Genomic DNA, 24372 nt, shown 5'->3' on the forward strand with positions numbered 1-24372 from the left:
ACGGCATCTGACACGCGGCGTCTATGCAGCGTACTAGGCCGGAGCCTGCCCGGAGTGGAGAAGATGACCGCCGGATAGAAGGACAGCCCGGATCGGTTCACCCGATACACCCCCGGACACTACAGGAACGATGGATGGCCCGGACCAGCCCCATTACGGGTAAGTAAAAATTTTTTTTATTGACTCGGAGGGTGGGGGAGGGGCCCGACCGGTATAGCGGTATGGGCAAAAATACATACCGCTATACCGCCCAGTACTACGGTGGGGGGTGCGACGCGGTCGGGGCATTATCGGCAAGGTAATTGCCGATACCGATAATGCCCAAAATCGTGATTACCGCAGATTGATGGCCGCAGGGACCGCCGCAATAGGGGTGTATTCGCCGTATAAGATGCACCAACTTTTCCCCACCAGTTTTGGGGAAGAAAAAGTGCATCTTATATGGGAAAAAATACAGTAATAGTTCCCTATGGGGACTAATATAGCTAGAAAATTTTTTTTTTTATTAAATTGTGTATAAAAAAAAAAAAAAAATTATTTTTTAATCACCCCCTTTTGAAAAAGTTTAAATAAAATAAATAAATATTTTCTCTTATAAAAACTATTAAAAAAAAAAAACTTTCTCCTATTAGAGTACCCGTCACCAAACTAAACTTTTAATATATTGTTCCTTATGTTATTATAAGACACTTTGCTAAAATTCTCAACCTTTATATGTTTTTACTGTGATTGAAAAAAACAGCCACTAGGTGGCTCTGTTCTGTTGCCAAACAGTTAGTTTGGTCTCCACCTGGACTTGCAGAAGTCCAAACTCAGGAAGTGGAAGGAAAGCACAGCTCTCGCAGGTTTCAGTGACGTTGCCCCTGCTGGGGAACGCCCACTTTCTCCTCCCGGGAGCTCACACAATGTCGGCAAGGGGAAAGGTATGGTACACAGATTTTTAAAGCTTGGAAATGTTTTTTTAGGGCAGGAGGGGGTGTTAGGAGTAGTTGGGGAATATAATCTGAGTTAGTTTAGAAAATATGGTTTGACAGGTACTCTTTAAAGAACAGAAAAAAAACCCTGTCACATGACATTGGAAAAAAGTACAGTGACCCCTCGACCTATGATGGCCCCGACATACGATCATTTCAACATACGATCACTCTCAGAGTCCATCGCATGGTGAAGGCAGCATCAACATACGATGCTTTTGTATGTCTGGGCCATCACATAAACGGCTATCCGGCAGCGCAGACTGCTTCAGCTACCACCGGATAGCCGTTTACGGTGCCCCGTGTGGTCCGCTGACGATCACTTACCTGTCCTCGGGGCTCCGGCGCATCCTCTTCGGGATCCCCTGCATTGTCGGCGCTCTCCATCGTCATCACGTCGCTGCGCACGCCGTCCCGTCATCCAATAGGAGCATTGTGCGTAACAACGTGATGGCGGCGACAGAGAGCGAGGATGCCGGGGAAGCAGCGACAGAGATGGAAGGCAACATCCCGGGCAGCGGTGACGTGCAGTGACGGTCCGGAGCGGCGGGGACAGGTGAGTACAACTTCCTCTAACAGTGATCTTCAACCTGCGGACCTCCAGATGTTGCAAAACTACAACACCCAGCATGCCCGGACAGCCAACGGCTGTCCGGGCATGCTGGGTGTTGTAGTTTTGCAACATCTGGAGGTCCGCAAGTTGAAGACCACTGTCCTATACTTTACATTGCACGAATCCCTCAACATACGATGGTTTCAACAAACGATGGTCCATTTGGAACGGATTACCATCATATGTTGAGGGCCCACTGTATTGGTAATTGGCATCGGCAAGTCGGTACTCTTAATCGGTCTTTAAAAAAAAAAAAAAAACGTATCGGAACATTTCTAGTCACCGGAGTTCCCCTTTAATTCAGAAGTCTTTTATCCATTTTTTCCATTTCTAATAGTATTTCGGGGTCTCTTGTAGGTTCGATTCAACGTTCTCCAGCATGTGGTCCCGGAGGTGAAGGAGCTCTACAACTGGCTGGAAGTGGATTTCCACCCTCTGAAGCTTTCTGCCCGAGTCACCAAGGTACGGACGGGTGTCCTGTGTGTGATCTGCTGCGCCCTCACGTACCGGGTGTCATTGTTCTCACTGTGGTTTGTTTGTTTTTGTGCCGACTGTGTGTAACTTTTTGTTTTTCTCCCCCATTTAAGATTTTGGACTGGGTAAAAGAGCAAGCGGAGAAGGAGCCCGAGCTTCAGCAGTACGTGCTGCAGCTTCAGAACAACACCATCCTGCGCCTACTGCAACAGGTAACCCCTTCATGTCCCTTTTGGGAGCAGTGTTTCCCAATCAGGGTGCCTCCAGATGTTGCAAAACTACAACTCCCAGCATGCCTGGACAGCCCAACACCTGAAGGCACCCTGGTTGGGAAACACTGCTTTGGAGACACTTTAGGCCAGGCCCAGGCAACCTTCGGCACTGCAGAGGTTTCAGACTACATCTCCCATGATGCTTTGTCAGCATTTTGGCTGTAATAGCATCATGGGAGATGTAGTCCGAAAACATCTGCGGCGCGGAAGGTTGCCCATGCCTTCAGATGTTGTAAAACTACAATTCCCAGCATGCTCTGACAGCCTGTTAAACATGCTAAGAATTGTAGTTCGGAAAACAGCTGCAGATTGTTGCCCTATTCCAGTGTGTTTCCCAACCAGGGTGCCTCCAGCTGTTGCAAAACTACAGCTCCTTGCATGCTCTGAAAGCCTTTTCAAGGGGTACTCCGGTGGAAAAACTTTTTTTTTAATTTATTTTTATTTTTTTTGTCGTCAACTGGTGCCAGAAAGTTAAACAGATTTCTAAATTACTTCTATTAAAAAATCTTTACCCTTCCAGCACTTATTAGCAGCTGTATGCTACAGAGGAAATTCTTTTCTTGTTGAATTTCTTTTTTTTGTCTTGTCCACAGTGCTCTCTGCTGACACCTGATGCCCGTAAGAGGAACTGTCCAGAGTAGGAGCAAATCCCCATAGCAAACCTATGCTGCTCTGGACAGTTCCTGACACGGACAGAGGTGTTAGCAGAGAGCACTGTGGTCAGACAGAGAAAATTCAAAAAGAAAAGGACTTCCTGTGGAACATACAGCTGCTGATCAGTACCGGAAGGATTATGATTCAATAGAAGTAATTTACCAATCTGTTTAACTTTCTGGCACCAGTTGATTAAAAATAAATGATTTCACCGGAGTACCCCTTTAAGTGTCGGCACTACACTACCCATTGCGCTTTCCATATTCTGTCTCCGATGAGAGTAGTAGTTCCTCAGCTGCACAGAACAGCAAAATTGCACTTGTGTTGGCCGGTAATACACTGTTCATAAAAAATTAAGGGAACACTTAAAAAATACAATGTAACTCCAAGTCTGTGAGATCCCACTGTCCACTCAGGAAGCAACACTGACAATCAATTTCACATGCTGTTGTACAAATGGAACAGACAACAGGTGGAAATTATAGGCAATTAGCAAGACACCCCCAATACAGGAGTGGTCCTGCAGGTGGTGACCACAGACCACGTCTCAGTTCCATGTTTTCTGGCTGATGTTTTGGTCACTTTTGAATGCTGGCGGTGCTTTCACTCTAGTGGTAGCATGAGACTGAGTCTACAACTCACACAAGTGGCTCAGGTAGAGCAGCTCATGCAGGATGGCACATCAATGCGAGCTGTGGCAAGAAGGTTTGCTGTGTTTGTCAGTGCAGTGTCCAGAGCATGGAGGGGCTACCAGGAGACAGGACAGTACATCAGGAGATGTGGAGGAGGATGTAGGAGGGCAACAACCCAGCAGCAGGACCGCTACCTCCACCTTTGTGCAAGGAGGAGCAGGAGGAGCACTGCTAGAGCCCTGCAAAATGGCCTCCAGCAGGCCACAAATGTGCATGTGTCCACTCAAACGGTCAGAAACAGACTCCATGAGGGGGATATGAGGGCCCGACGTCCACAGGTGGGGGTTGTGCTTACAGCCCAACACTGTGCAGGACGTTTGGCATTTGCCAGAGAACACCAAGACTGGCAAATTCGCCACTGGCGCCCTGTGCTCTTCACAGATGAAAGCAGGTTCACACTGAGCACATGTGACAGACGTGACAGAGTCTGGAGACGCCGTGGAGAACGTTCTGCTGCCTGCAACATCCTCCAGCATGACCGGTTTGGCGGCGTTGGGTCAGTAATGGTGTGCGGTGGCATTTCTTTGGGGGGCCGCACCTCCATGTGCTTGCCAGAGGTAGCCTGACTGCCATTAGGTACCGAGATGAGATCCTCAGACCCTTGTGCTGGTGCGGTTGGCCCTGGGTTCCTCCTAATACAAGACAATGCTAGACCTCATGTGGCTGGAGTGTGTCAGCAGTTCCTACAAGAGGAAGGCATTGATTCTATGGACTGGCCGCCGATTCCCCTGAATCCGATTGAGCACATCTGGGACGTCTCGCTCCATCCACCACAGACTGTCCAGGAGTTGGCGGATGCTTTAGTCCAGGTCTGGTAGGACATCCCTCAGGAGACCATCCTCCACCTCATCAGGACCATGCCCAGGCGGGGAGGTCATACGGGCATGTGGAGGCCACACACACTACTGAGCCTCAATTGGGACTTGTATTAAGGACATTACATAAAGTTGGATCAGCCTGTAGTGGGGTTTTCCACTGTGATTTTGAGGGTGACACCATATCCAGACCCCCATGGGTTAATACATTTGATTTCCATTGATAATTTGTGTGTGATTTTGTTGTCAGCGCATTCAACTATGTAAAGAGGAAAGTATTTTGTACGATTAGTTCATTCAGATCTAGGATGTTATCTTAGCGTTACCTTTATTTTTTTTAGGGCAGTGTACATCCACAATACAAAGGAGTTAAGTAGAGCGGCACTCGCCACTGGCGTGAATTATCGGCATTGGAGCGCCCACATAACAGGCGGTAGGGTAGTGGATGAACGGGCATATTCAGCCTCTGCCCGAACGCCTGGTATACATGTGTTCTTCTGCCCACTATACACAGACGCTGACGTTTGCTGGCAGCGCTGAGTGCCGTTCTGATTTACGTCTTTGAAACTGTTATGGTGACAACCTGACCCAGTAACTCGGCTTTTTTTTTCTTTTCCTAGGTGGCTCAGATCTATCAGAGCATTGAGTTCTCGCGCCTCACATCTCTCGTGCCTTTTGTCGATGCGTTTATGCTGGAGAGAGCCATCGTGGATGCCGCCCGTCACTGCGACCTGCAGGTGAGTGATCTGGAGGAGGGCATATTTTGTTAAAAAGTACCTTTCACCAAATAAACTTTTCTAAACTAACTCAGGCTTTGTTCCCTAACTACTCCTAACACCCCTCCAGCCCTTCTGAAAAAACAAAAAATTCAGAGCTTTAAAAAGCGGTGTATCTTACCTTTCTTCTTGTTCACATAGTGCAGTTTCCCGGCAGGAGAAAGTGGGCGTTTCCCAGCAGGCATGACATCACTGAAGCCTGCTGGGGGACCACTTCCGCCCTCACATGGTTGCAGTGCTGTGATGAATAGAAGACCTCAGGCTCTGTGCATGTTACAGTCTGTAGCTTTCAGTGAGGCTCTCCTTCTGCTTTCAGTCTGTGAGAATCTGTGGAGCTTTCACTTTTTTTGCAGCTTTCTGTTAGAATCTGTGGAGCTTTCACTTTCTTTGCAGCTTTCTGTGAGAATCTGTGGAGCTTTCACTTTCTTTGCAGCTTTCTGTGAGAATCTGTGGAACTTTCACTTTCTGTGCAGCTTTCTGTTAGAATCTGTGGAGCTTTCACTTTCTATGCAGCTTTCTGTGAGAATCTGTGGAGCTTTCACTCTCTGTGCAGCTTTCTGTGAGAATCTGTGGAGCTTTCACTTTCTGTGCAGCTGTCAATCAAGCTCAGTGCAGCCAGAAACACTTCCTGAGTTTGGTCTCCTGCCAGGTCGGGAGAAGACCAAACTCGCTGTATTAATTGCGGCAGGGACCAAAATAGAGCCACCTAGTGGCTGTTTTTTCTATTACATTTTAAACATATTTATGTTCATTTTAAAAGCAAATGAATGGGAAAGTGTCTGCTGATTACACAAGGGACACTATATTAAGTTTTATATTTGAGTACTCTTCAAAGATTTTTTTGTTTTCGAGTGCCAGTAAAGGGTTAAAGGGGTACTCAGGGGAAATAAAATGTATCCCCTATCTTGGTGATTGGCTGAGTGGGCCGTCACTGAAGGGTGGGGGGCCTGAGTGCGCAGAGGACTGGTGAGTAGACAAGTCCTGGGTAGATCAGAAACGTATAAGGCAGTGTTTCCCAACCAGGGTGCCTCCAGCTGTTGCCAAACTACAACTCCCAGCATGCCCGGACAGCCAAAGGCTGTCCGGGCATGCTGGGAGTTGTAGTTTGGCAACAGCTGGAGGCACCCTGGTTGGGAAACACTGCTCTATCCTGTGGATAGGGGGTAATCTTTATGTCCTTTGAGTACCCCTTTAGTTAGCAATGTAATTACCGCTGCCAGTCGCCTCCTTTATGCACGTACTGTGTTGACCTCTGACCTCTTGTCCTTGTTCTCCGCAGGTCCGTATAGATCATTCCTCCAGAACCCTCAGCTTCGGCTCTGATCTGAATTACTCTACGCGGGAGGACGCTCCATTAGGTCCCTTCCTGCAGAACATGCCCTCGGAGCACATCCGGAACCAGCTGACCGCCATGTCTACTGTCCTGTCCAAGGCCGTGGCCACCATTAAACCGGCTCATATCCTGGTTAGTCTTTGCCTTGTTGTTCTCCTGCCGCACATTTCATTGACTTTGCTTTCTTCTCTGTGTTAAGTGAAGTTATTTCTGATGTGCGAGATGAATCTGAAGGCCTATTAGCAGCGTGGCTCGTCCTGTAGTCACCGCTGTCAGTCTCCTTCATACACCGACCGCTGGAAAAACATTCATCCTTATTAGCAATAAACATCGGGAATGGAAGTTGTCGACTGTTTACATTATCGATTCATCCATTGTTGGGGGCGTGGCCTGGGTTGTTGGGGCGTTGCCTGGGCTGTTGAGGGCGTGGCCTAGTAACAGTATTCCTACATTTATTTTTATTACCTTCTGCTTTAGCCCCTCTGTCTGCCCCTAAATGTCCCACTGTCTCCCCCTAAATGTCCCACTGTCTCCTCTAACCCTTCAAGTGCTGTCCCAATGGTCTTACCCTTTGTTAACCCTTCAAGTGCTGTCCCCATGGTCTTACCCTATGTTAACCCTTCAAGTGCTGTCCCCATGGTCTTACCCTCTGTTAACCCTTCAGGTGCTGTCCCCATGGTCTTACCCTTTGTTAACCCTTCAGGTGCTGTTCCCATGGTCTTACCCTCTGTTAACCATTTAGGTGCTGCCCCATGGTCTTCCCCTCTTAACCCTTTAGGTGCTGTTGCCATGGTCTTACCCTCCCTTAACCCTTCAGGCGCTGTCCCCATGGTCTTACCCTCGCTTAACCCTTCAGGTGCTGTCCCCATGTTCTTAACCTCTGTTAAAGGGGTATTCCAGGCAAAAACTTTTTTTTATATATCAACTGGTTCCGGAAAGTTTAACAGAGTTGTAAATTACTTCTATTATCCTTCCAATAGTTATTAGCTTCTGAAGTTTTCTGTCTAACTGCTCAATGATGATGTCACGTCCTGGGAGCTGTGCATGATGGGAGAATATCCCCATAGGAACTGCACAGCTACCGGGACGTGAGTCATCAGAGAGCAGTTAGACAGAAAACAACAACTCAACTTCAGAAGCTAATAACTATTGGAAGGATTAAGATTTTTTTAATAGAAGTAATTTACAAATCTGTTTAACTTTCCAGAGCCAGTTGATGTATAAAAAAAAGATTTTGCCTGGAATACCCCTTTAACCCTTCAGGCACTGTCCCCATGGTCTTACCCTCGCTTAACCCTTCAGGCGCTGTCCCCATGGTCTCACCCTCTTAACTTTTTATCACAACCCTTCCCTTCTCCCCAATCCTTTTTATTTAAATCAAATTAATCAAACCAATAATCGGCCAACCAATCGATTTTACAAGGGATCATAAGTTGCCGCCCTAATCACTGACTCTTTCAGTACGAGTCAATAAGTCGGGCCAGGAGTTGAATACTTAATACAGATGACAGGTGTCCTTATTCTGCATGTATGAATTCAGCCTCCCCACCCGGGCACCTGGTATATAGTGACCCCTCTGCTGGGTCATCCAGTGCACCAGTCCCTAAGCTTCTTCCTTGCTGCTCATCTGACTAGACATGGCTTTCATTTCAGCAAGAGAAGGAAGAGCAGCAGCAGCTCGCCATCACTGCCTTCCTGAAGAACTCCAGGAAAGAACACCAGCGCATCCTGGCCCGACGTCAGACCATCGAAGAGCGGAAGGAGCGGCTGGAAAACCTAAATATCCAGAGAGAGAAGGAAGAGCTTGAGCAGCGCGAAGCAGAACTCCAGAAAGTACGGAAGGCGGAAGAGGAACGTCTGCGTCTGGAGGCCAAGGAGCGAGAGAAGGAACGCATCCTGCAAGAACACGAGCAGATCAAGAAGAAGACCGTGCGAGAGAGACTGGAGCAGATCAGGAAGACAGAGCTGGGGGCCAAAGCCTTCAAGGACATTGACATTGAGGTGAGGAACTTATCAGGAGCCTTATTGGTTGCACAATATATCGCAATGGCCACCGAAATTCAAAGCTAAGTCATGGTTTCCCAACCAGGGTGCCTCCAGCTGTTGCAAAACTATAACTCCCAGCATGCCCAGACAGCCTTCGGCTGTCTGGGCATGCTGGGAGTTGCAGTTTTGCAACAACTGTAGGCACCCTGGTTGGGAAAGAGTGTCCTAAGTAATAATAGGGGGGCAGGGGAAAACATAAATAAGACCTGATTTCACCAACCCCGGTCCCCGTAGATCTGCCGCAGATCCCTTTCTCCTTTGTGTGGTCCCAGGGTCTTCTCTTTGCTCCCGACAACCAGCACGGGCTCCAGGACCTTTCCTGCTCAGCCAATCAGTGGCTGCAACGATGTCATGTGTCAGGCCAGTGATTGGCTGAGCAGAAAGTCCTGTAAGTCCCATAAGACACCGGACTGCACGGAGGAGAACAGGATCTGCGGCAGACCTACAGGGACCGGGGCTTGGTGAGTATCAGGTTTTCTTTCCCCTGCGCCCAGGCACAACATTATTGGGGGAGATTTGACGTGGGGGGGGGGGGGGTATGGATGACATGGTGTAGTGGACATGATTTGGGGGTTGTGGGGGATGGACGTGACGTGGGGGGGTGGACGTGACGTGGGGGGGTGGACGTGACGTGGGGGGGTGGACGTGACGTGGGGGGGTGGACGTGACGTGGGGGGGTGGACGTGACGTGGGGGGGTGGACGTGACGTGGGGGGGTGGACGTGACGTGGGGGGGTGGACGTGACTTCATCATTTATTTATCGCAGTAATTACCTTTTTATAATCACAAATTTCCCCAAATCGTGCAGCTCTAATTGTAAATATGGCGTCTGATCACTGTCTCTGAACCTCCCGCAGAACCTGGAGGAGCTGGATCCAGACTTCATCATGGCCAAACAGGTGGAGCAGCTGGAGAAGGAGAAGAAGGAGCTTCAGGAGCGTCTGAAGAATCAGGAGAAGAAGGTTTGTGTCCTTGCGGGAGGCGTCTGCCCCGCTCTATACTTCGCTTGTCCTGGGTAGTTCGGTTGTTGACGTCGTCTCTTCCTCTTTTCAGATTGACCATTTCGAGAGAGCCAAACGCCTGGAGGAGATCCCCCTGATAAAGAAAGCCTATGAGGAGCAGACGATCATGGACATGGAGCTGTGGGAGCAGCAGGAGGCTGAGCGGGTATGGGAATCACCCGGGTACCTGACTTGTGCACCGTTCGTAATCGGTCACCACTTCTATTGATGACTTGGTTCCATTCCGGTGCTACAGAAACTCCCGGTGACCACCTGCTGGATCGGCTCTTGTTGGTCATTTGGGGTCCTTGGGTACAGATTTTCCTGATCTGTTCAGTAAATTTAGGCCTTGTGTTTATGGGGTTTTGGGGTTCAGCTTTGGGCGGTCACAATATGTTCCTTTTTGTGTCCCCTACAGATCAGCACGCTGCTCTTGGAGCGGGAGAAAGCCGTGGAGCATAAGAACAGGATGTCCAGGATGCTGGAAGATCGAGACTCCTTCGTCTCCAAGCTGAAATCCGCCCGCCGCTCTGTCTACGAGGTCAGTTTTGGTCTCCCGCGTTGTTTCCATCCGCGTCGCACCGTTCGTAACCTGTGGTCACCCTTTTGCCACTGGGTTCCATTCCGATGCTAAATTATAACCAATGAGAAGACTTCGGCCCGACGTTTTATGGTCGGGCCACGTTCTTTTCTTTTGGGACATATATAGGAAGTCGTTGGGGATGTATGGATTCCTCTGTATAGTTGCGGCCATCTACATTCGTGTTTTTGGGACCCTTTTTTTGGGTAACACTGTTCTGTTTGAGCACAACCAAACAAGTACCCTAGAGCAGTGGTCTTCAACCTGCGGACCTCCGGATGTTGCACAACTACAACTCCCAGCATGCCCGGACATCCGTTGGCTGTCCGGACATGCTGAAAGTTGTAGTTTTGCAACAACTGGAGGTCCGCAGGTTGAAGACCACTGCTCTAGAGCATTGTTGCCCAACCAGTGTGCCTTCAGCTGTTGCAAAACTAGAACTCCCAGCATGCCCAGACAGCCAAATGCTCCCTGGGCATGCTGGCGGTTGTAGTTTTGCAGCAGCTAGAGGCACCCTGGTTGAGGACACACTGATCTAATGTTTGATCGCAATCAGGGTTTCCCAACCAGTGTCAAAGGCTGCTGTCCATGCATGCTGAGAGTTGTAGTTTTGCAACAGCTGAAGGCACCCTGTTTGAGAAACACCTGCCAAAGGCTTTCTCGGCATGCTGTCAGTTGTAGTTTTGCTTCCTTTTTTTTGAACACTGGTCTAATGTTTAAGCCCAACCAAACAAAGACCCAAGAGCAGTGCTTCTCAACCAGGGTGCCTCCAGCTGTTGCAAAGCTACAACTCCCAGCATGCCTGGACAGCCTTTGACACCATGGTTGGGAAACACTGATTGCAAACAAACATTAGATCAGTGTTTCCCCGACCAGGGTGCCACTAGCTGCTGCAGAACTACAACTCCCAGCATGCCCACAGAGCTTTTGGCTGTCTGGGCATGCTGGGAGTTGTAGTTTTGCAACAGCAAGGGGCACCCTTATTTGGAAAACACTGGTCTTATGTTTAAGCACAACCAAACAAGGAACATACAGCAGTGTTTCCCAACCAGTGTGCCTCCATCTGTTGCAAAACTACAACTCCCCGCATGCTGGGAGTTGTAGTTTTGCAAGGGCATGCTGGGCTTTGTAGTTTTGCAACAGCTGGAGGCACGCTGGTTGGGAAACACTGATGTAGATGGCCAGAACTATACAGAGGAATCCATATGTCTCCCAATTACAGCCGCCTAGCTCAGTGTTTTTCAGTGATGTAATTTATTTTTTTATTTTTTTAAACACTCCAGGAAAAATTGAAGCAGTTCCAGGAGAGACTAGAAGAGGAGAGGAAGGCTCGCGTGGAAGAACGTAAGAGGCAGCGCAAGGAGGAAAGGCGCATTGCTTACTACAGACATAAGGAGGAAGAGGAGCAGAGGATACAGGAAGAAGCGCAGAAGAAAGGTGCGTCACCCGGGCATGCTGGGAGTTGTAGTTTTGCAGCTGCTGGAGGCACACCGTTTGGGAAATACTGCTATATATGGCATTGCAGGCATAAATTACACTCATTTGCACTGTTCTGCGTTGTTCTCCTGCCGCACATTTCATTGACTTTGCTTTCTTCTCCGTGTTAAGTGAAGTTATTTCTGATGTGCGAGATGAATCTGAAGGCCTATTAGCAGCGTGGCTCGTCCTGTAGTCGCCGCTGTCAGTCTCCTTCATACATGGGCCAAAATGGAAGCTGCATATATTTTCTGAAATGGTACAAATGGGGGGGGGGGGGAAAAAAAGTTCCTTCATACTCCGGAAAGGAAATAAAGCAGTTGTCTTAGTCACAATATGGTGTACTATTCTCCCCCCCCCCCCCCCCCACCCACACACACCACCACCCACCCACCCCCGCACATCTCCTTCCTTCTCTGTTAGTGGGGGAAAAAAGTATTTAGTCAGCCACCAATTGTACAAGTTCTCCCCCTTATAATGATGAGGCTGTAATTATCATCATAGGTTATAACCTCAACTATGAGAGACAGAATGAGAAAAAAAATCCATAAAATCACATTGTCTGATTTTAAAGAAAATTATGGTAGAAAATAAGTATTTGGTCAATAACAAAAGTTCATCTCATTAGTTTGTTATATCCCCTTTGATAATGACAGAGTTCAAACGTTTTCTGTAAGTCTTCACAAGGTTCTCACACACTGTTGCTGGTATTTTGTCCCATTCCTCCATGCAGATCTCCTCTAGAGCAGTGATGTTTTGGGGCTGTCGCTGGGCAACACAGACTTTCAACCCCCTCCAAAGGTTTTCTATGGGGTTGAGATCTGGAGACTGGCTAGGCCACTCCAGGACCTTGAAATGCTTCTTATGAAGCCACTCCTTCATTGCCCGGGCGGTGTGTTTGGTATCATTGTCATGCTGAAAGACCCAGCCACATTTCACCTTCAATGCCCTTACTGATGGAAAGAGGTTCTCCTTCATAATATCATGATACATGGCCCCATTCACTCTTTCCTTTACATGGATCAGTCGTCCTGATTCCTTGTCAGAAAAACAGCCCCAAAGCATGATGTTTCCACCCCCCCATGCTTCGCAGTAGGTATGGTGTTCTTTAGATGCAACTCAGCATTCTTTCTCCTCCTAACATGACGAGTTGAGTTTTTACCAAAAAGTTTGGTTTCATCTGACAATATGACATTCTCCCAATCCTCTTCTGGATCATCCAAATGCTCTGTAGCAAACTTCAGACAGGCCTGGACATGTACTGGCTTAAGCAGGGGAACATGTCTGGAACTGCATGAGTTGAGTCCCTGGTTGTATAGTGTGTTACTGATGGTAGCCTTTGTTACTTTGGTCCCAGCTCTCTGCAGGTCATTCACTAGGTCCCCCCGTGTGGTTCTTGGATTTTTGCTCACAGTTCTTGTGATAATTTTGTCACCACGGGGTGAGATCTTGCGTGGAGCCCCAGATGGAGGGAGATTATCAGTGGTCTTGTATATCTTCCATTTTCTAATAATTGCACAATTAGAGGTTGACTACTTTTTTTTGCCCCACTGTACATACTATACTACTCCTACACATCCGCGCATCTCCTGCCTTCTCTGTTCCATACTGAACTACAAAGGCTACATATAAAGAACCTGGAACCTATCAGACCTCAGACTTCTACGGGGGGGTGGTCGGGGCACTTTTGTTACAGACAGAAGTTATTCTGATCATTTTGAACTTAACAGAACTGGGACAATTTTTGGTACGAGAATTCATAGCTGCTTCTGACCTGTTTTTTCTTTTATTTTTCTCCAGAGCGAGAAGAGCGAGAGCGGATTGAGAATGAGAAGCGAGAAGCTGAGGAGCGAGAATACCAGGAACGCGTTAGGAAGCTTGAAGAGCAGGAGCGCAAGAAACGCCAAAGAGAACTGGAGATAGAAGAGCGAGAGCGGCGGCGAGATGAGGAGCGGCGAGGAGGCGGTGACGATTCTTTTAGAAAGGTGCACATTCCTCACCTTCCCTAAGATTATTATTTTCGGTGCTGGTTATGAGAAGCCTTACATAATGTATTGTTCTATGTCTTAGGATTCCTCTCGCTGGGCCGATAAAGAGCCGCCAGAGAGCAGCTGGAGGCGTGGAGGAGAAGATGATCGCAGTAAACCACCGGAAAAGTAGGTCTCCCGCTTATTGGGAGTCTTCAGTTTTTGTTCAGTGTAATTTTTCCACTATGTAAATGGCACTTCTATTAGTGAGTGCAGTATATTCAGATATTCAGTTGTGGTTTTGACTTTCTTGTAGGGAATGGCGCAGAGGACAGGACCCTGAAAAACCAGCAAAACCTGAGGTTGAAAGCAAGTCTCCCAAAGATGACTTTAAGAAGGATTTGGAAGGAGGTGCGGATGAGGTTAAAGGTCATTTTGAGGAGGATCGTCCACCTCGCCGCGGGCCAGCTGAAGACAGACCACCAAGCAGGGATGTGGAAGACGACAAGGTGTCATGGAGAGGTGCAGAGGAGGATCGTGGTCCTAAGAGAGGCTTTGATGATGCTCCAAAAAGAGGCTTTGATGATGCTCCTAGAAGAGGCTTCGATGATGCTCCAAAAAGAGGCTTCGATGATGCTCCTAGAAGAGGCTTTGATGATGCGCCTAGAAGAGGCTTTGATGATGCTCCAAAAAGAGGCTTCGATGATGCTCCTAGAAGAGGCTTCGATGATGCTCCAAAAAGAGGCTTCGATGATGCTCCAAAAAGAGGCTTCGATGATGCTCCTAGAAGAGGCTTCGATGATGCTCCTAGAAGAGGCTTTGATGATGCTCCTAGAAGAGGCTTTGATGATGCTCCTAGAAGAGGCTTTGATGATGCTCCTAGAAGAGGCTTTGATGATGCTCCTAGAAGAGGCTTTGATGATGCTCCTAGAAGAGGCTTTGATGATGCTCCTAGAAGAGGCTTTGATGATGCTCCTAAAAGAGGCTTCGATGATGACCGAGGCCCCCGGAGAGGCTTTGATGATGGCCCCCGAAGAGGCTTTGATGATGGCCCCCGAAGAGGCTTTGATGATGGCCCCCGAAGAGGCTTCGATGATCGAGGTCCCCGGAGAGGCTTTGACGAGGATCGTGGTCCCCGGAGAGGTTTTGATGATGACCGCACTCCCAAAAGGGGCATTGACGATGGCCCTCGCCGTGGTTTTGAGGATGATCGGGCCCCACGAAGGGGCTTTGATGATGATCGGACACCACGTAGAGCTTTGGATGAAGAACGTAGTTCATGGAGAAGTGCTGAAGATGGAGGTCCCAGGAGAGGGGTAGATGAGGATAGAGCTCCCAGGAGAGGGGGAGATGATGACAGGGGTCCCAGAAGAGGTGGAGATGAAGATGATGGCCCATCGGCCTGGAAACCTGTTGGGTCAACACGCCCAGGTAAGTGACACATGCCTATGTAGTTTAAGTTATAGACATCTTTGCACAGTTTATTTTATTTTTTTATTATACATTGAGGCAAATTAGGCAATTTTCCACATTTTATTCATTAACAATTTCCAACCATTTTTCTGCTGTAGACACTGACCCCTACACATTGCTGGCTGTGCTGCTGCTACTGGACATTGCTTTTGGCTATGTAAGGGTTCTGTCCTCTTAGAGTGGATCAGAGTGTAGAGGCGGCGTCCAAGTAATCAGAAGAGCAGATCACACAGGCAGTAGATTGGAAGGAAAGCAGATAGCAGATTAGTATGTGGAGGAGGTATCCAAGTAATCATGTAGAGCAGATCACTCATGTAGTAGATAGGAGGGAAAGCACACAGCACATCAGTTTGTGGAGCAGACATCCAAGTAATCAGGGAGAGCAGATCACACAGGCAGTAGATCTAAAGGAAAGTGCATAGCACCGTGAAGAAGGAATGAAGATTGTGGACCGAAACTTAGTGCAAATTTTTTAATTCAGAGTTACCATGGGAACTCAAGGTAGCAATATAACAACTGCTCTTGAGCCTAGTAGATGTAGATAAAAATGAAAAGCCTTTAATCAATATTGTTGATAAATTATTATTCTATCAATATTCTTCACCTAGGAGGTTGGCGTGAGCGTGAGAAAGCTCGGGAAGACAGCTGGGGACCTCCTCGGGAGTCCAAGCCTTCAGAAGATCGCGAATGGTCCAGGGGCGCAAGAGAACCAGATCCTGAACCGGAGAAGCGGCCGGCTGTCGTCCGGTGAGACTTGTGTCACATGACAGTATGTTGAGCTCTCCATTGTAACCAAGAACTGGTTTGTAATCTCTGCTGTATGTTCTAGAGAGGAGACATCGGCCTGGAGGCGCGGAGGAGAACCTGCTCTCCCAGCTAGGAAAGTGTCGCCCGACGACGATGCAGACAAAAAGGAAGTGAGGACTCCTGTAAAAACAGAACGGGAGGAACGTAAGTCGCGTCAAGTTTTCCTAAGTCACTGTCTTCCGAGTTGGGGGATTTGAGCCTCTTTTCCTACGGCTCTTGGATTTTAAAAGGTTATCCAGAAATAGAAAAAACAGCGCTAATTTCTTCTTAAAACAGCGCCACACCTGTGCTCAGTCTGTGTGTGGTATTAAAACATGGCTCCATTCACTGTAATTGAACTGAGCTGCTATACCACAGACACCCTGAGGACAGGGGTGGTGCTTTTTTTTGCTAATCCTGGATAACCCCTTTTGACCTGCTGCCTTCCTGTATTCCAGCAAGTCCGTGGCGAAGAGGTGAAGATAAAGAGGAACGAGGCACTCCCCGGCGAGCGGCACCCCCTGCTGTAGACAAGGAGAAGAGCGCATGGCGCACAGAAAAGAAAGACGACAAAGATAAAGACATGCCTCGCCGTACCAAGTTAGAGACCGACGAGGAAGGGTGGACGACCGTACGCCGCTAGGTACTTCCTGGATTATCAGGGTTTTCCAATCAGTGTGCATCCAGCTTGTTGTAAAACAGCTGTCTGGGCATGCTGGGAGTTGTAGTTCTACAACAGCTGGAGGCATTGTCTAAACCAGTAGTGGCATTCTGTGCCAAGCGCTGCCTCAGAGACGGGAACATGACGTTGTGCCACGCCACCTCCATTCAGGTCTATGGGAGGGGGCGTAACGTCCATTCCCATAGACATGAATGGAGGTGGTGTGACGTCACGACTCTGTCTCGGAGGCAGAGGGGGGGGTTGCTGCACCAAAATCGCAGGGGTCCCCTGCGATCATACATCTTATCCCCTATCCTTTAAGGGGTATTCAATCTACCAAAAACTGATCCTTTATTCGCAAGATAGGGGGATAAGTGATTGCGGAGGTCCTAGAGGTCAAACTTCTACCAACAATCTCAAAAATGGGGACCTGAAACTACAGCAGGAACACGCTTTACGCTATTTATGGAGTGAGTGACGCCCCACCGGTCCATTCATCAGGGAGAGTCAATCTCCATATTCGAGGTTCCAGAAGTTAGACCCCCCCCCTCCGCGATCACTTATTCCCTATCTGCAGTTTTAGTGGCTGGAGTTGTCCCTGACTGTAATGGTGCAAAGCACGCCGCGTTTTCTGCAGGGAGAATTTCAAAACCGCCTGCAGCTGTCTTCCTTCCGTACCCCGTTCATTATAATGAGCTGAACCGTCACCTAGTTCGACCGTATCTGGATAAGTGTCTGATCACGGGGGTCCAACTGCTGGGACCCCCACGATCTCCAGAATGGGGCCCCTGCATTGCCGCACTGGGTGCCAGCCTCATTGAGGTCGACGGTACACCCCTTCCCATACAGCTCTATGGGGGAGGCACAAAGGCTGCCTCCCCACCTCTCCCATAGAGATACATGGAGGGGGTGTGTTGGCCGCAACGTCATGTTGCGGCTGACACGCCTCCTGCACCCGAGAGCCGTAGCTTAACTGTAGGCCCCGTGCAGGAGATCGCAGGGTGTCCCAGCGTTCGGACCACCCACGATCAAACACTTATCCCCTATCCTGTATGTGTCTTTTGCTGCATATTTCCTTTAAAGGGATACTCCGCCCCTAGACATCTTATCCCCTATCCAAAGGATAGGGGATAAGATGTCAGATCACCGCGGTCTCGCTGCTGGGGAGCCCTGGGAACCCCACTGCGGCACTGCGCTATCATTACTGCACAGAGCGAGTTCGCTCTGTGCGTAATGACGGGCGATACAGGGGACGGAGCAGCGTGACGTCATGGCTCCGCCCCTCGTGACATCACGGCCTGTCCCCTTAATGCAAGTCTATGGCAGGGGGCGTGATGACCGCCTCTCCCATGACACCCTCTCCCATAGACTTGTATTGAAAGGGGCGGAGCCGTGATGTAACAATGCTCCGGCCCCTGTATTGCCCGTCATTACGCACAGAGCGAACTCTCTCTCTGTGCTGTAATAGCGCGGTGCAACAGCGGGGGTCCCCAGTAGCGGGAACCCGGCGATCTGACATCTTATCCCCTATCCTTTGGATAGGGGATAAGATGACTAGGGGCAGAGTACCCCTTTAAAGTAGAATTCCAGCCAAATCTAATTATTCACCTATCCTCATAGGGGGGGTCCGATCTTCGGGACAGGACCCCGGCTCTCAGTGAGGACCGTGTGTTGTCTACTGGTAGATTGCATTTGCTCAATTCATTTCTATGGTAGCGCGGATGATGCCCGAGTGCTGTACTTGGGTCTCTTCAGCACTCCCATAGGAAGGAATGGAGACTGAGATTATGGGGGGTCCCAGAGGTCAGATACCTACCCCCGTGATTAGCTACTTATACCCTTAGGTTAGTTTTGGCTGGAACTCTCCTTTTTAATGGGACTCCGCTGTCCCATTCACACAGCGGAAATTCTGCATTATGCCAAATTTTACAGACCATAGTGTGAACCTACCCTAACAGCTTAAAAAGTATGTGCCCCCCTCCCTTATCTAGAACAGGGAAGGGACTCTACATGAGTCAGCAGGTGCACCCTATAGATGCAGCCTCCTGGGTGTGTGTAGGGTGCCTGGTGTCTGGTAGATAATACTAAACCCCCCCCACGTCCCCGTTTCTCCTTTGTCTATCTGTCCTAATAAGTTTTCCTCCTTTGCACTTTTAGGATCGACCGCACACGACTTACTATAACAACGTGGGACCTTGGTGCATTGTGGCCCTTCAGCGATTGCACAAAAGCAGAGACAAAAACAATCACCCGGGGGAGGGTAGGGTGGGGGGGAGGGGGACTCCGTGTCCCGAGGCTTCCAGCATCCCAGATCATCGTCATTTTATTGGAATATATGACACCTGGCGGTCGTGCGCTCTGCTTCTCCATGTATCCACAAGATGGTGAAGTCCTCGCGTGATCTCCGGTGTGAGGGAAGTTTAAAGTCAGATTTTTTTAGCTTTTTTTTTTTTTTTCTTCTTTCCCATGAGACCATCGTTGGCTTGTATCACGTTGATTGAGCGATTTTTCATGTCATTCGGCCAACACAGGATTTAGCGCTGCTTATTCCAGAAGAAATAAAACCCGGCAACAATGTTTTTGTGTTTTTTTTTTGTCTTTTACGTGGTAAGAGGTTCTGGTGTGCATGTCGACTACTACTCCCATCGTGGGTTAAAGGTAAGGACTCGGTAGAGCAATTTACCTCTAACTCTATATAGCTGAGTTTCCTAAACAGTGTGCCTCCAGCTGTTGCAAAACTAAAACTCCCAGCATGCCTGGACAGCCAAGGGCTGTCCAGGCATGCTGGGAGTTGTAGTTTTGCAACAGCTGGAGGCACACTGTTTAGGAAACTCAGCTCTGTAGCAAATGCAAAAAAGTACATTTTCCCACAATGCACCAGCAGGCGGCGCCAGTGACATTAGGTCTGGTGCTCGGTCTGCAGGATCTGAGCCGCGCAGGAGTTGCCTATCTGTCGCTCATGTGACATGGGGCGTTTCGCTTGAATAACTTTGTGGTTTCCATTAATCAGTATTTACTAGAGATGAGCGAACTTACAGTAAATTCGATTCGTCACGAACTTCTCGGCTCGGCAGTTGATGACTTTTCCTGCATAAATTAGTTCAGCTTTCCGGTGCTCCCGTGGGCTGGAAAAGGTGGATACAGTCCTAGGAGACTCTTTTCTAGGACTGTATCCACCTTTTCCAGCCCACCGGAGCACCGGAAAGCTGAACTAATTTATGCAGGAAAAGTCATCAACTGCCGAGCCGAGAAGTTTGTGACGAATCGAATTTACTGTAAGTTCGCTCATCTCTAGTATTTACCATAAAAAAAGAGAAACCATTTCATTTGCTAAATTATACAATTCCTGAGTGAATTAAATCCTTAACGACGAAGGACGTATATTTACGTCCTGCGCCGGCTCCCGTGATATGCCACGTGGTCACGCTGTGACTCCTGTCATATCGGGTCGGTCCCGACGGCAATCAACGGCCGGGACCCGCGGCTAATACAGGACATCACTGATCGTGGTGATGCCCTGTATTAACCCTTCAGACGCGGCGATCTAAGCTGACTGCCGCATCTGAAGCGAAAGTGAAACTATCCCGGCTGCTCAGTCGGGCGGTTCGGGACTGCCGCGGTGAAATTGCAGCGTCCCGAACAGCTTACAGGACACCGGGAGGGCCCTTACCTGCCTCCTCGGTGTCCGATTGGCAAATGACTGCTCCGTGCCTGAGATCCAGGCAGGATCAGTAAAGCGCCGATAACACTGATCACAGGCGTGTTAATACATGCCAGTGATCAGCATGAGAGATCAGTGTGTGCAGTATTATAGGTCCCTATGGGATAACAATGATCAGTATAAGAGATCAGTGTGTGCAGTGTTATAGGTCCCTATGGGATAACAATGATCAGTATGAGATCAGTGTGTCCAGTGTTATAGGTCCCTATGGGATAACAATGATCAGTATGAGATCAGTGTGTCCAGTGTTATAGGTCCCTATGGGATAACAATGATCAGTATGAGATCAGTGTGTCCAGTGTTATAGGTCCCTATGGGATAACAATGATCAGTATATGAGATCAGTGTGTGCAGTGTTATAGGTCCCTATGGGATAGCAATGATCAGTATAAGAGATCAGTGTGTGCAGTGTTATAGGTCCCTATGGGATAACAATGATCAGTATAAGAGATCAGTGTGTGCAGTGTTATAGGTCCCTATGGGATAACAATGATCAGTATAAGAGATCAGTGTGTGCAGTGTTATAGGTCCCTATGGGAGCTATAACACTGCTAAAAAAAAAGTTTAAAAAAAGTGTGAATAAAGGTCCTTTAACCCCTTCACTAATAAAAGTTCGAATCACCCCTCTTTTCCCATTAAAAAAAATAAGTGTAAATAAAATTAAACATGTGGTATCGCCGCGTGCAGCAATGTCCGAACTATAAAAATATATCTTTAATTAAACCGCACGGTCAATGGCGTACACGTTAAAAAAAAAAAAATCCCAAAGTCCAAAATAGTGCATTTTTGGTCACTTTATACCATCAAAAAATGAATAAAAAATTATCAAAAAGTCCGATGAAAACAAAATTGGTACCGATAAAAACTTAAGATCACGGTTCCAAAAATGAGCCCTCATGCCGCCCTGTATATGGAAAAATAAAAAGTTATAGAAGAGGTCAGATGACATTTTTAAACGTATAAATTTTCCTGCATGTAGTTATGATTTTTTCCAGAAGTGCGACAAAATTAAACCTATATAAGTAGGGGATCATTTTAACCGTATGGACCTACAGAGTAATAAGGTGTCATTTTTACCGAAATATGCACTGCGTAGAAACAGAAGCCCCCAAAAGTTACAAAATGGCGTTTTTTCTTCGATTTTGCCGCACAATAATTTTTTTTTCTGTTTCGCTGTGGATTTTTGGGTAAAATGACCGATGTCCCTGCAAAGTAGAATTGGTGACGCAAAAAATAAGCCGTCATATGGATTTTTAGGTGGAAAATTGAAAGCGTTATGATTTTTAAAAGGTAAGGAGGAAAAAACGAAAGTGCAAAAACTGAAAAACCCTCGATCCTTAAGTGGTTAAACCATAACTTTCAAATTTTGCACCAAAAAATCCATATGATGGCTTATTTATTGCGCCACCAATTCTACTTTTTTTAAGACATCAGTCATTTTACACAAAAATGTACGGCGAAACGGAAAAAAAATTCATTGTGCGACAAAATTGAAGAAAAAATTCCATTTTGTAACTTTTGGGGGCTTCCGTTTCTACGTAGTACATTTTTCGGTAAAAATTACACCTTCGCTTTATTCTGTAGATCCATATGATTAAAATGATCCCCTACTTATATAGGTGATTTTGTCGCACTTCTGGAAAAAATCATAACTACATGCAGGAAAATTTATACATTTAAAATTGTCATCCTCGGACACCTATAACTAAAATTTTTCTGCGTATGGGTCGGTATGAGGGCTCATTTTTTGCACCGTGATCTGAAGTTTTTATCAGACTTTTTGTATTCATTTTTTTCATTATATAAAATGTGACCAAATACGCTATTTTGGACTTTGGAAATTTTTTTGCGCGTACGCCATTGTCATGCGGTTTAATTAAATTCTGACATTTTCGCACCTGGCAATACCACATGTTTTTATTTACAGTTTTTTTATTTTATTTTTTTATTGGAAAAGGGGGGTGATTCAAACTTTTATTAGGGAAGGGGTTAAATGATCTCTATTCACTTTTTATTTTATTTTTTTTGCAGTGTTCTAGCTCCCATAGGGACCTACACTGCACACACTGATCTTTTACATTGATCAATGGTTTCTCATAAAAAAAACACTGATCGATGATTCTGCTGCTTGACTGCTCATGCCTGCGAAAACTGGGGGCGCTCCCATATCCCAGCCGGACCCCATCTCATTTATTTGAATGAGCCGACTGGAGTCGGATAGTTACTCTGGTCGGCTCATTTTTGCCCCATATCCAGTTTTCTGGCTGGACTGAAAACCATGGTATTCTGCGGTTTTCAGTCCGGACAGAAAATCTGATATGGGTCAAAAACATTAGCTGACCGGAGTCACTGTCTGACAAATGTATGAGATGGGGTCTGGTTGGGATCCAGGAGTGCCTGGTTTTCCCATCCCCCAGCCATGTTCGGTCCCTGTATGGACAAAACACTTCCCCAACGTTGGGAGCAATTTGTTCCGAGTGCTTGGAGCGGATGGCAGGGCTGTGATGTCACGAGCCGTACCCAAGCATTTGGAGTACCCCTTTTGAAACAAAGAGCAAGAAAAGCCAAAGAGAGAATATAGGACGGCCAACACGCTAGAACGGGGATAGTCAGCCAAGGAGAAGAGCGAAGTAGACACGTAATGAACGCAAAGACTGACCATCTTGGTGAATCCTTTGCGCAAATAGAGGACCAGCACGGAATGCAGACCATGGGATACACTTCATCTGTGTTATGTGGCGATTAGATCAGTGCAGTGTTACAGGTTGGGCCTCAAAAGCCTGTAGTGCTGAGCTGTGCCCAACTTGGCTCAGGAGACATCAGTGTCACATGACTTTTTCCAGGCGATCGGGGCTCTTTGAAAGTGAAACCAATCAGATTTGAGCCACATCTATGTAGATTCACTTAGTTCTGTTCATGTTGTCTTCAGAAATTTGGTGCACGGCGTGATCTGGTCTATCTCCATGAAGAAATCATCCAGTCAGCACAGAAGGATAAGAAGTTTTCTGCTTTCCTGTGTAGACAAAGCCACAAGCATCAAGGTCATCTCATCATTAGAGGGCGGGGTCAGTAGTCATCCTATCATTAGATGGTGGGGTTAGCAGAGTAATCCCATTAGTGGGCGGGATCAGAAGTGTCATCTCATTATTATTGGAGGGCGGGGTCAGCAGAGTCATCTCATTATTAGAGGGAGGGGTCAGCAGTCATCTTATTACAGGGCGGAGTTAGCAAAGTCATCTATTAGAGGGCGGGGTCAGAAGAATCATCTCATTACTACTGGTGATTGTTACACTGAATAATGAAAATACTAGTGATTATTACACTGATAATAGTGATAGTACTCGTGATTATTACACTGATAATTGTGATAGAACTGGTGATTATTACACTGATAATAGTGATAGTACTGGTGATTATTACACTGATAATAGTGATTGTACTGGTGATTATTACACTGATAATAGTGATTGTACTGGTGATTATTACATTGATAATAGTGATAGTACTGGTGATTATTACACTGATAATAGTGATGGTACTGGTGACTATTACACTGATAATAGTGATAGTACTGGTGATTATTACATTGATAATAGTGATAGTACTGGTGATTATTACACTGATAATAGTGATGGTACTGGTGATTATTATACTGATAATAGTGATGGTACTGGTGATTATTACATTGATAATAGTGATAGTACTGGTGATTATTATACTGATAATAGTGATAGTATTGGTGACTATTACACTGATTATAGTGATAGTACTGGTGATTATTACATTGATAATAGTGATAGTACTGGTGATTATTACACTGATAATAGTGATAGTACTGGTGATTATTACACTGATAATAGTGATGGTACTGGTGATTATTACACTGATAATAGTGATAGTGTTGGTGATTATTACACTGATAATAGTGATAGTACTGGTGATTATTACACTGATAATATTGATAGTACTGGTGATTATTACACTGATAATAGTGATAGTATTGGTGATTATTACACTGATAATAGTGATGGTACTGGTGATTATTACACTGATAATAG

At 47.0% G+C, this 24372-nt stretch overlaps 1 protein-coding gene and 3 non-coding genes across 4 annotated transcripts in view; all 4 read left to right on the top strand.

Moving 5' to 3' along the window:
* The window catches only part of EIF3A (eukaryotic translation initiation factor 3 subunit A), a 32920-nt gene extending 13864 nt beyond the window's left edge, over positions 1 to 19056 (top strand). Inside the window, 16 exon segments of the mRNA XM_056530315.1 lie at positions 1945 to 2049; positions 2175 to 2273; positions 5115 to 5231; positions 6550 to 6735; positions 8257 to 8604; positions 9507 to 9611; positions 9703 to 9816; positions 10069 to 10191; positions 11514 to 11667; positions 13507 to 13691; positions 13777 to 13862; positions 13990 to 15104; positions 15755 to 15893; positions 15976 to 16097; positions 16391 to 16575; positions 18751 to 19056. Coding sequence (XP_056386290.1) covers positions 1945 to 2049; positions 2175 to 2273; positions 5115 to 5231; positions 6550 to 6735; positions 8257 to 8604; positions 9507 to 9611; positions 9703 to 9816; positions 10069 to 10191; positions 11514 to 11667; positions 13507 to 13691; positions 13777 to 13862; positions 13990 to 15104; positions 15755 to 15893; positions 15976 to 16097; positions 16391 to 16575 — 3183 coding nt within the window. The 3' untranslated portion in view covers positions 18751 to 19056.
* LOC130283698 (small nucleolar RNA SNORA19) lies at positions 6763 to 6895 on the top strand. Its single transcript, XR_008846810.1, has one exon. It is a non-coding gene; the product is annotated as a small nucleolar RNA SNORA19 (small nucleolar RNA).
* On the top strand, positions 9845 to 9970 carry LOC130283700 (small nucleolar RNA SNORA54). Its single transcript, XR_008846812.1, has one exon. It is a non-coding gene; the product is annotated as a small nucleolar RNA SNORA54 (small nucleolar RNA).
* Positions 11799 to 11931, top strand: LOC130283699 (small nucleolar RNA SNORA19). Its single transcript, XR_008846811.1, has one exon. It is a non-coding gene; the product is annotated as a small nucleolar RNA SNORA19 (small nucleolar RNA).
* Positions 19057 to 24372: the final 5316 nt, after the last annotated feature.

The sequence above is a fragment of the Hyla sarda genome, chromosome 7 (genome assembly GCF_029499605.1).
Source record: "Hyla sarda isolate aHylSar1 chromosome 7, aHylSar1.hap1, whole genome shotgun sequence".
Classification (NCBI taxonomy): Eukaryota; Metazoa; Chordata; class Amphibia; order Anura; family Hylidae; genus Hyla; species Hyla sarda.